At 38.5% G+C, this 12,893-nt stretch overlaps 1 protein-coding gene across 2 annotated transcripts in view; it reads left to right on the forward strand.

Annotated features, from left to right (window-relative positions):
* Positions 1-12,893, forward strand: part of LOC114662565 (transmembrane protein 164) — an 83,431-nt gene that overhangs the window by 32,615 nt on the left and 37,923 nt on the right. Inside the window, exons 1-2 of one of the 2 annotated variants that reach the window (XM_051934935.1) lie at positions 4,198-4,415; positions 11,949-11,998. Coding sequence is in view for 1 of the 2 variants with exons in the window: in XM_051934934.1 (XP_051790894.1) it covers positions 11,949-11,998 (50 nt within the window). In the remaining variant the exon portion in view is untranslated. Of the gene's footprint in view, positions 1-4,197; positions 4,416-11,948; positions 11,999-12,893 lie in introns of those variants that run through there. The other variant, XM_051934934.1, reaches the window with a different exon arrangement.

The following is a 12,893-nucleotide window of genomic DNA, read 5'->3' on the forward strand; positions in this document are numbered from 1 at the left end:
TCTACCTTCTGGTCATTTGGAGCATCTATGGATAATACTGAGATCAACATGGATCAGTCTTTAAATACAGTTGAAGTCAAAAGTTTACATACACTTAGGGTGAATTCTTTAAAATTCACTTTATAACCCCTCCATAGATTTTATACTCTTAAACTATAAATGTGGAATATCGTTTAGGACATCTACTATGTGTAGGGCAAAAGTAATTTATTCCAACAATGTTCAAAGACGGAGTATTTCACTTTTTATTGACTCTATGGGTCCAATGGATCCATTGACTCTGTTGACTCCAATGGGTCACAATTTTTCATACACTTTTACTGTGCCTTTGCACAGCTTGGAAAATTCCAGAAAATAACGCCAAGTTTGGCTATCAGAAGCTATTTGTCTAATTGCCTATTAGCCTAATTGGAGTCAACATGTGGATGTATGTTAAGGCCTACCATCAAACTCACTGCCTGTTTGCTTGACTTAAAAATCAAAAGAAATCAGCAAAGACCTCAGAAAAAAAAAATTATGGATCTCCACAAATCTGGTTTATTCTTGGGAACAATTTCCAAATGCCTGATGGTTCCACATTCATCTTTACAAATAATAATATGCAAGTATAAACATCATGGGATCACATAGTCATCATACCGCTCAAGAAGGAGACACATTCTGTCTCCTAGAGAAGAATGTACTTTGGCATGAAAAGTGCAAATCAATCCTGGAACAACAGCAAAGGACCTTGTAAAGATGCTGGAGGAAACAGGTAAACAAATATCTATATCTACAGTAAAATGAGTCCTATGTCAACATAACCCGAAAGGCTTCTCAGCAAGTAAGAAGCCTCTATAAAAAAGCCAGACTGCAGTTTATGTCTTAAATGATATTCTAAATTTATAGTTAGGGTGAAGTATTACCCTTCCACAGATGTTATACTAAGTGTACGTAAACATCTGACTGTACCTTGATGAGTCCATGGACTGACACATATTAGATAGGTGATTCAGTATATGTTATACAGTACATCTGTATAAGCAGCTGACAGGAATGATCCCAAGCTGTAGTGTTAAGAATTTGTTATATATATAAGTTAGTGTTTTCGGGGCTTTTCAACCCAGGGATTCAAATTTGGTCATTTATTTTTCATTTTGACCTTCTCTGGAAAAGTTTATTTTGTTTTCCGTCTTGCTTACACAGCATACCCGTGATGCATTACGTGACTGCTATCATGCTGATGATGATACAATGGAGAAGATATTATAAAAATGTAATCCCCCAACTATATATTATCCTTTTGTGTATACGCAGCCTCTTGTTCCTCTAGTGCATTTGGGACTACTTGAGAAATAACTTAAGTGTTAGGTTTGTTTCAGGTTCCTGACTGCTGTTTTGCCTTTGACTCTTGAATAATGTCTTACCCTTTCATTTTGGATTCTGTTTAGAAGTTTAATCACCTGGTTTTGACACTTTGCTCTCCCTGACCACATCTCTGCCTAATAAATCATCTCCTGGTTGTTTTGGATTTCTCACAATAATTACTAAAACACACTGGGCGTCTTATAATGCAAGTGTCCACATAACGCAAATAAGCCGTTACAAAAAGAGCTTGTTAGCATTTCGTTTTATGCAAATCATCTGATAAGATGTTCTACTTTCACTTTTAGTGAATGTTAATATTAGATTACATTTCATAGTCACGACTGTACCACTGAACTTAATAGTAAATAAATTACTCTATAAAGCTCCTGTTTAAATCATAAAAATGTGTAACTGAAATATAAAATTTAGTATTCATAAATATGTATGAACGGCTGAGCTGAAATCTATTGTTAATTTTCAGAAAATGCATCTAAATAAATGACCGACTACCTTTTTTTTCTGCCCTTTTTAAATATTTGAAATTCCATTTGCTGCTTCAGTGACTATTTGCTTTAAAGCAAAAGTCAAACTCAATTATTCCTCAATTGCTTGCCAACAGGGTAGTAAAATATTTATTCAGGGATCAAGGTCTGCTACCAAAGAGTTTGATAACAGAGGCGTGCAATAGGTGAATGTGTAGTGAGCCTTCATAGTGTTCAGTTTTACTCTGAAATGGACAAGTGTACTTTTTCTCCCTGTGGCTTAAAAGATGAGTTTGGTATTTTTCAAGTGAAACTTTCTTCTACACAATCATGGCGCATGTTAATTTGACACTTTTTTCTAAAGTGAAGCATATTGTATGAATTTAAAAAATTTGGACGTGAGTGTCAGTAGGCTTTGTACCCTAAGAACCAAGTTACCCAAACTATTCTGTAACATTTCAGTAATTATTTACTGCTCTAATGCTGATCTTTCTGATCATAAAATAGGTCATTACTATAGCAATTGACGAGAAGAATTCATAATTAATTGCAGAATTACGGTATTTGAGGGTTCCTCTAGAGGCCTCTTTCTCTTGCACGATTTGGCTCACAAACTAATCAGTACATTGTCATCTCAAAACAGGCTTACGTTTCGTGTTTGGTATTTTTCTGTCCAGCCATTTTAGCTCAAGAATTTGTGACACACAGATGCACGCACACAGACACACACACCCATCATCGAGATATCAATGTTTTCGGTATCCGGAGACACTAAAAAGTTGAGATCTGCCAAAAACCAGAGATTTAAATTTTTGACGAATCTAAAGCTTTCGCTCCTCTCCCATAGATGATAAGATATGGTGGGTGGAGGATGCAAAGCAAAAAGTAAATACTTTTCCTGCTCCTGCATTTTATAATAGACCTTAGGGGTAACTGTGATTGTCCAGGTTGGCTCCACGCTTCCTGGTTGCTTCTGACAGTAATGAATCGAGATGAGCTGGGCAAGTGAGGACAGACATTCAGCAAGGGGTTGGCACAAAGGTGTCAGGGCTTTTATTTAAAATTCAAACAAAACTGCAAACAGTGTCCAAGGTGCAGTGTATCAAAACAATCTTTTATACAGTAAATAAATAAATATTTCATTAAAACATTAAGTTTGAAATGTTCCATAAATAGATCTCATAAAAACAAGTTTAAAATCAACGGCAGGTTCTTCCTTTAAAGACGAACATGAGCCGCAATGCCTCTCTCTAAAATCTGGTGTGTCCTCAGCTTATCCAATTAGGACCTTGTAGCCTGCCTACCGACAGGTGCTGTCATCCCTTAAACACAGGTTCGGTGCCTTATGCCAGTCTGTTGGCTTTTATAGGACACTCCTCCGAAGCCCAGTAGCCAGTCCTTTGCCATCTATCCAAGAGATTGCTCACAATGGGGCCACTCCTGCTCCTCTACATACAGTAGTTGCTCTAAGGAGCGCTCCTTCTCTAGGTCTGCCGCTTGCTCCCTCCAGACATACTCCTGACCACCTGCCTCCTTTTGGACGACTCGGGCTCCTCACCGTCCTGCCTCTCTTTCCTCCTGTAACCTCAGTTTTTTCCTTGATCTTTCTTTGTATTCTCCCCCTCTCTGCTGTTCAGTCTCTCTTTATACTGCCTTATTAGGTACAGATGTTGTCCTCCACTTGCTCAGAGGTGTGAATGAGGCACCTGACAGATCCACTTGCATTTGCATGTGAGTGCGTGATCAGCCAAGCACCCATTTCAACTCCAGAGTGAGCGCCAGCATGTGCACACTCACATCCAGTCAAAGCCTGCCAGTTGAGAGTTACAGTAATCAATGCGCGATGTGATAAATGCATGGACAGGTTGCTCAGCATTAGAAATGGAAAGGAGTGAGCAAACATGGGATATGTTAACAGAGGTGAAAGTAGGAAAGTTTCTTAATGTGATTTATGTGAGTAGGATAAGAAAGGGACGAATCAAAAATGATACCAAGTGACTAAGAAGGAGCTCATTTTCTTAAGTTGTGCTTTAGTACCAATTTTCAGGAGTTCAGTTTTGTTGTAATTTAATTTTAAAGAGTTCTGCTTCACGCAGGATTTAATTTCTCCGAGTCAAATTGTGAGCTGAGAAAGTCCTGATGAAGTTTCACTTTTAATATTGAAATAGAGTTGAATATCATCAGCATAAAAATGATAAGTCCAAACTACGAATGATATGGCCAAGGGGAAGCAGAGGGCCAAGAACAGAGCCCTATGTGACTGACACTGAGCTGGATCTGCTGTTGCCAAGACTAACAAACTCTTGCCTGTCAGTCAGGTAGGACTTTAATCACTGGAGGACAGTGCCAGAGATTCCCAGAATGTTCTCCATTCAGGACAGTAGAATGTCATGTCCGACAGTGTCAAATGCTGCACTGAGATCTAACAAAATAAATATGCTGGTTTGTCCAGAGTCTGCTGCCATAAGCAAATCATTAGTTAGCTGTGCTGTGCTGTGCCCTGAACCAGACGCATGAAATTATTAGAAGTTAAGTAATTGGTGAGTTGGGAGGCTACAACACTTCCACGTACTTTGACAGAAAAAGGTAAGTGAGAAATAGGCTGAAAATGTTAAGATTGTCAGCATCAAGACCAGACTTTCTTAACAGTGGGGTTATAGAAATGATTTTAAAATTGGCTGGCACAAAGCCAGTGTCAAGGGATGTATTTATTATTGTCGTAACTGTCGGGATTGTGGCATGAAGGCAGGATTTAAAAAATGTGCTTGCAGTGCGTCTGATAATTCTTTGTATTGTTCCACGTGGAGATCTTGTTGATGTAATCTGAGATAGTTGAGATGCGCGCCCTCTGTTTTAATATGCGCATCTACAACGTAGATAGTTTGCCACTGGAGCGCAAAATACTAAATGTATTCCTCATTGCTAATCTGTATGCGTAAAATTGGCATTGAGTAAGCCTTATTCGCTTGGCGGTTCTTTTATCGGGAACATGTTGTAAATCTTTGTGCCAGCCAATGTCTCCGTAAGGGATAAAAGTGGGTAAACCATAGGATCGCAATTCATATTGAGCGTGGAAATCTTTTTACAGGAGTTGCTTATGGGATAGATGCAAATGTCCATTTCGGCAGGCGGTTCACCATCTTCTCCGACGAAAATCGCTGCAACATCGGTGTGTCATGTCGGGGCATTGTATCATCATAAATCCTGCCTAGGGTTTTCCTTGAAAACCATTCGTACAGATGCTGTTGGATTGGACTGAGCGATTTCATGTATGTGTTTGTATGATTTAGCGAAGGGGTTGATGGTTCTAAGCATGGAATCTAGCTGGAAAAGTACATTTTCGCAACATGCAGAGTTTGCTTTATTTTGTAAGCGTACTTCAGTAGTTTGCGCTGTGTCAAAAACATACAACTGTCCATATCCTGGAGAGGTAGAAGTGTTAGCGTATAGCGGAGAGATTTGGTGATAAATTTGTCAATGTCAATGTCAATTTATTTATATAGCACATTTAAACAAACATAGTAATGCTGTGGCCAAAGTGCTTTACAAAAATAGAACAAATTAACATAAAACATAAATAGAAATAAAATATATGAACATAAAATAAAATACATAATAAATATAAATAATGTTATATACATAAAAAATAGAAGTAATGTAAGATAATCACAAAGAGGAAGCCATCAGTATTACTGAAGGTAACTGAATGCAAGTGAGTAGAAATGAGTCTTTAATCTTGTTTTAAACAGTTCAATTGTACACAACTCCTTTATATGATGAGGTAAAGAGTTCCACAGGCGAGGTGCGACAGATGCAAAAAGACCTGTCCCCCTTGGTTTTACACTTGGTACGAGGGACAACCAGAGACAGCTGACCAGAAGATCTAAGCACTCTAGATGGCTGATGTAAAACACACAGTTCAGATAAATAGGCAGGAGCAAGCCCATGTAAAGATTTAAAAACTAGCAGCAGGATTTTAAAATCAATTCGAAAACTGACAGGCAGCCAGTGTAAAGAAGCTAAAATAGGAGAAACAAAGTCATACTTTCTTGCCCCAACCAGAAAGTGAGCATCAGCATTTTGTACCAAATTTGCCCGTGTATTTTAAAACAGAATGGTCCGTGGCCAGGAGGTTGAGTTATCTGTGCACCCATGGAAGCAAACGCTAGAGAAGAGTTGTATTCTCGAATGTGTTCATGATAATTTTTAGCTTCTGATGTTTGCTGTGTAAGAAGCTGTTGTAAAGACACAGGAGCCGCAGGAAGCATGGGGAAGGGTTTGGAAGAGGACGAATAGGAATCGAGAAATGCCGTATTGGCTGCGTGTGGGTGGGACCAGTTTTGAAGTGGAAGCAGGACAAACCAGAAGAGAAATATATAAAAGAGATGGTAAATTTTCCTTAGTGTGCTTAGCTTAAACTTTAATATAATATAGCTTAACACAGATAATAGCTTGCCATAACATGTAAAAGTTCTTCCAACTAATTTAAAAGTGATCAGACATTCCACCTTTATGGAGACAGGCTACTTCTAACTTTTATTCTTGCTCCATATTCTTTACATCTTTGGATGAGCTGCTTCTGCTATAAGGTGCTACAGTCAGTAGTGAACACAGAGCTACCAGCTGAGTAGGGGAACATTTAACATTTCTCTCTTTATGTGCTCAGAGTCTCTTTGATGTTATAGACATAGGTAGCCATCAGATTCTTCAGAACCTCTTCGTTTACGCTGTGATAACTTTCAAGTTCCCACCCCATCCAAAAAGCAGTTGATACGGGCTGACTGCTCACGTCTGCGTCTGTGATGAAATTGGCCTATGTTAAGATGACATCAGCCTATGTTAAAGTTAAAAATTCATTTAAGATTAACAGTAACAAGCCAGAAGCCACATCTTAACATCGTCTCAATAATAATAAATTGGTCAATAACCTTAAAAAATCATAACAATCTCAGTGGGTAACTGATGTTATATATTATTTGAAACTGGAAAAAATCAAATTCGCACTTAGAGGATCTGTGCAAAACTTTGTCAAAACCTGGCAGGATCTAATCAATAACATTTTAGAATAAGCATTTAAATTGAGGAAGCCGATTCTCTCCCCTCTTTTACTCCATTTACCTTTTTTATCTTTATTCATTTATTATTTTATTTATTCATTTGTCTTTACTAACATAAATTTTTACACTGCTGGCCTAGCAAACATTAGTGTGCTGCACAGATTCCTATGCAGGCTCTGTATGCCTCACAAAGTGTATCCATTCCTGAAAACTGTTTTTTAAGGTGCTGTGGGTGTACATAAGTGTGCCCTGCAGTGGGCTTGTGCCCTGTCTAGGAACAGCTCCTGCCTTGTACTCAAAGCTACTACAGTGGGCTCTGTCCCCTTGTGATTCTGAATTGTATTAAAAGAAAATATCAGCCAATAAGCAATATTTGTTTTATGTTACTTAAAGCATGTGGTTTGTTTTAATGTCATGTGTTTCATGGAGATAATAAAGTTTCTGATTTAATAGGCATCTGTGGAGACAAATGCTGGACAACAGCAAACATATAAAAATGTTCATGAAGAAATTTTCACGTAACATTATCCAATTATTTGCTAAAAATGTGCAAAACGCTTGAATGTTTTGGTAAAATACTGGTAAAATATCAGGACTCTTTGACTAATGACTGAGGGGGAGAGGTGGATCTCAATAGGAGAAGAGATGGGCTCCTCCAAAGTAAGAATTAAGTGCAGAAGTAAGAATTTCAGTCTACTTTGTATATTTGACATTATTACCACAACTACTACTAGTAATGTGAAGAAGACATTCCCATCAAATTCCATCTCCATTTCTTCTCCAGACTGTATTTTTGCTTCTTATGGCCTTTGAAGATAAAGTGCCACCAGTGCAGTGGTGAACATTGTCTGTGGATAACGAAAAGGAATTTGGGTTTTCTGTAGTTCTGATTCATAAACACATTAGTATCTCATTCATTCATTTACTTAACCCTCTCCATCCAACTGGGGTCACACTGGAGTCTGTCCTGGCAGCATTGGTTACAAGGCAGAAATAAACCTGAAGAGGATGTTGGTCAATTCATTCAGCTCATGTTTAGCTTTCCAGTCAGCTGGAGAAGGAAACCAGTGTACCCAGTGAAAAGCCTTTGAAGAGAACCTGTAAGCTGCACACTGAACGGTGCTGGGGTTTAAAGCCATGTCTTTTGGAGGTGTGAAGCAGCAGCAGCACAAACTGCTGTGCTACCCTACCTTAATACCCTAAATTGATTTAAACTTTTTTTTTTTCCCTGGAAAAGAATTCTTCCAGGAACACCGAAAACGTGTTACATCTTGTGTTTAACCAAGACAGTGACTTTGCCAGCTATAATGCAATGTCTGTCACTTAAATGTGAGATGTGTGGATGTGTATTATTGGGCTGAGCCAACAGTACTGGTGACGTAGGGTGTACTCACACTTGCAATTTGTTCTTTGCCCGAGCACATTTGTCTGAATTTAAACCCCACCAAAGTCTAGTTTGTTTGACTTGTGTGATCGGTTTGTGCTGAGCCAATAATACTGTGCCTTGGCCTGCTTGGAAGAGGTGCACCGTGGCATAGTTCAGTAGGAGTCAGTCACAGTGCGATCGCTAAACGTGCCCAAGCACAGAAAACAGACATCATGTCAATGACACGACAAGTCAGATAGTATTGAATGAATGAAATGAGAATTGCACTATTTGAGTTAAAAACAGCTTTTTATTCTCACCTTACAGATGGACATGAATTGTAGTTGGCAAGAAAAGCTGCAAATTCCTCTCTTAACATCATTTGTCTCCGTAAAAACCTTCTTGTACATCAGCACGATTAAGAGTAAAATGCTGCTCTGTACACTTGATAAATCTGTAAGAGGATAGAGTGTTATTCTAATCTACAGTACATGACAACAAAAAAAAAAAACACAAAGTAAGTAATAAAATAATTTTGACATACATGCTGTCACCCCCTGTTTGGATGTTTTTGGCTTTGGTCATGATGAATGTGTGCCCAGGCCCAGAACATTAAGCATATTGTGAGTGCGAGCCTAGTGTGTGTACACCCTCAGCCAGTCAATCAATGGCTTGTGTTGTAAATCAGTTATAAATACAAGATGGGAGAAACTATCATAAGGGAAGAGACCTCTGAAAAGAACTTTGGGGTATATGTTGACACAACTTTTTCATTGACTAAGCACTGCACGAAACAATTTAAAAGGCAAATAAAATGTTAGGTTATATCATAAAAACTGTTCAATATACATCAAGGGACATTATGCTCGACCATAAAATGCACTGGTGAGACCACATCTGGAGTACTGTGTGCAGTTCTGGTCATAACAGTACAAGAAAGACATAGTAACACATGAAGCTGAGCACAACTAGGATATGTTCTACTATGACAGACTCAGAATTAAACATGTTTAGTTCCAAACAGAGGAGACTGCATGGGGACCTAATCCAATTGAGAAAGTAGCTCCAGCAAAATTCTTTCAGCTTAAGGGTGAATCACATACTCAAGGACATCAGTGGAAATTAAGGGGAACTGCATTTAAGACTGAAGAGATGAACGACTTCTTCACTTAAAGAGTTATGGGGATCTGGAACAAACTACCGAGCCATGTAGTTGAAGCAGAAACCATGACAAGAAGAATCTGGATGAGATATTGGGACAGCTTGGCTGCTAGCTAAACAAACAGGCTTGATGGACTGAATGGTCTCCGCTTGTTTGTCAAGTTTCTTATATGTGTCTTCACCACATGTTACTTGTCTTTGCCTTTTAAAGGACTCCACAGTCATTGTGAAGTCAGAAGGATTCCAGATGGACTGATATTTTAGTTATCCTCTGGAGTATTGCTAATTTCATACAGTTTTAATTATGGTATAAATTAGAACTGCATGTGTAAGGAAAATTCATAGGAGAGGACTGTTTCTGGGGCATTTTTCACTTGTAACTTATGTGGGACGATATTATCTGATCACTTCATGACATTCTTTTATGCACTTCAGTTAGAAAAGCTTCTCAAAATTGACTGTTTAGAATGGACTGTTTTCGAAAAGAAATTAAGCAAAAAACAAGAGAAGCATATCATTGCACCTCTCTGTAACATTTTTTGCAATGGCAGCTGTATCTTGCTTAAGGAAACCTGCCAATCTAACTGGTGTGCCAGGTTTTGGGTGATGAACTACAAATTCGATTCCAGCCAGTTGACTTTGTCTGAAACAGCTGCCTTGCTGCCTATTAGCAAGCTGTTAAACACAGACACTCAGAAGATTAATAGCTTTACCTTCACCTAACACATTGGCAGGTAAATTGAGCGTGAAGTGTTAAAAAGAAAAGACCTTTAAAAAGCTTGCTTCTTTCAAAATAAGAAGGGCATTCCCCATCTTCTGATCTAAAACATGACTAGTTTTGGAAATTTTAATACCGTTCGCCTTGGGGTTTACTATATACAGTGCTTTTATAAGGAGCACCGTTACAAATCACTTTACAGAGTAAATGAGAGTGAAAGTCAAATCAACACAAGATAACCAGTTAAACCAGCAGTACATTACAGTCGGGTGACATCTTATGGATCTATTTGGGACTGGCCATTTGGCCATATGTTGGTCACAAAATGTACAGGTCATTGCAGTCAAGGGTCTGTGGGTCACCGGTATGCATGCTTTAACTGTTGGTACAGATCTTCGAGTCTCTGCCACTGCATGCTGGGTATGTGTAATACAGAGTTTCTCAACCACTGAATTGCACCACTGGTGGGTGATGGGTTACTGTTGTGGGGCACCTAAGCAATTGGTACCATTGTGCAACATGTTTCCCCATTTCTAAGTGAGCTTGTTCCAACAATGTTGTCGATGAATTTAAAAAGGAAAAATTGGGGTGTGGGACCATAAAATTTGAGAAACACTGATGTAAGGTAGGTGGTGCGGACTGAATACGTAAGAAGCAGCCGCATGGGACAGCAGCAATCAAAACAAATCTTAAAGGGCCCTTCAAGGTTAAGAAAACATGAGAACCTGTGAAATACTAATAGTAATAACACAAGATTCCTTACTGCTGCTTGTTTTGACAAATTCTAGTACATTATTACCGTGTCATTTTCCTATGGCCCTTGACTGTAAGTATGAATTGCCTCAGCTTGGTCGGCCGAAAGAACTACTGAAGGTCTGCCACATTATTTCTAAATTTATTCCACATATTGTATCTTTGGTTTTCTGTGTGAAGCTTCCATCTGTGTTGTGTGTGCTAGGAAAAGAACTAATCCTTCATACTTCCTCCATTCACAATTCTGAACCTTCTTGTCATATGTCCACCACCACTTACCAACTGCTTAAACTGAAAAGGTCCCCCACAGTTTGAAGGAGAATTTGTGTTTTTTTCTCAGTCTGCAAGTCCCTCCGGGTTCTACATCCCTTCCTCTTTTTTTTCCTTTTATGGGGTGAATAATGGGGTGTATCAGTTTCCTCCCCTTATCCTGCTCATCCACTTTTTATTTTTGCTCATTAATTGTCATCACACACACAAAAACAAAAAAAAAAAACAGTTGCCACTTTATTTGCGGCACTATGCAGAAGATTCCAGCAAGCCCATTACCATTGTATTCTGTGTGGCAATGTGATCTCCCGTCCTTCATTGCCTTGTGGCAGTACACCATCTTCAAGATTGTCACTCTGACTTCCAGGAACACCAGTTTTCAGCATAGTTTAATTTTGTCCATTATGAACGTAGATTTATCTGTCGACCCTCTCTGTCATTTCTACATCTTAAATGTCTCCCACATGTTTTTAACTGCCCCACTGTCACTCCCTATTGGCTTGCTCTTTCGAATGGGGTGGGGTGTTATGGGGTGTTTTATCTCACTATCTTATAATTCATTTTGTATATCCTGTTTCTTTCTGTATTTTCACAGGATTCAAAATCATATTACTGAATCAGTGCTAACCACTGTGCCACACTCCTGGCCCTCTTTTTAAAATGTTTCAGGATATTTTTTCATGTTAAATGGTCATTTATAAGTAAAAACTTTCTATGTTTATACTTAAAGCTGTGGTTTCATGCTGACTCCCTACCTCTTTTATGTTCTAATATGCTGTTACTTTTCATTGCAGATTTTTCTGCTTGCTTGTCCTCCCTGTAAAACTGCAACCATTGTATTTCGGTAAGTAATTAGCTATTTCTCTAATATTCTTTTAGCATAACCTTAAACTCACCATGCAGTAAGACTTGTACCCCATCCTGGGTTAGTTCCAGGTTTAAGTCCAGTGTTGATAGAATGGAATTCAGACTCCCTTGCAATTCACTGAATGGATTAAGCAGGTTTGATGATAGACGGATGGATGAATAATTATGAAATGGAAATTAAAAAACCAGCCGAACTGCATTTCATTCATAATCTGTCAGCTGCCTTTTACACTGTTAGTTACTTCCTTGAAGAAAGCTCCAGGGACTCTGAATACAATCCAGTGTATTGATCATGAATTCTTGTAATTCAAAACTGGCTGCAGCTCTAACATAACTTCAAGATGGTAATAAAATTATGAGAAAGCAGATCACATATTTATTCGGGAAAGGAAATATACATGTGTTTGTCAAATTCCTAATAGAAAACTAATTCTTGACAAATTGCGTGCAAATTCGTACGATGATGCATTAAATGAAAAATTGGTGTAGTGGCCACACCAGGTTATGTACTGTGCCAACTATGTCAATGTTTTGTACACAAGTACTGTCTTTATTCATTTAATTAGCAGTGCTAAAATGTTAACGATTAGCAGGGAGCATGTATCGTAGCAGTGTGAAAAGTTATTTGGGATGGCTTCCAATGACTGCTTTTCAAAATGATATCGATTAAGCTGTCATTATATATCCTTCACAGGTGCACCTTGAGTGGACTGGCATTCAGGTCTGATTTGCAGGGTGCAACCAAGTGTTACCATAACCGTTACTTTTCAATTATTTGTCATTTTATGTAAATACTGATGGAAGCAGGTGAAACAGTGACACAAGATACCTAAAGGGGTATTAAGGCTTCAAAAACAAAGGCCAGATCAGGA

The sequence above is a fragment of the Erpetoichthys calabaricus genome, chromosome 12 (genome assembly GCF_900747795.2).
Source record: "Erpetoichthys calabaricus chromosome 12, fErpCal1.3, whole genome shotgun sequence".
NCBI classification, from domain to species: domain Eukaryota; kingdom Metazoa; phylum Chordata; class Cladistia; order Polypteriformes; family Polypteridae; genus Erpetoichthys; species Erpetoichthys calabaricus.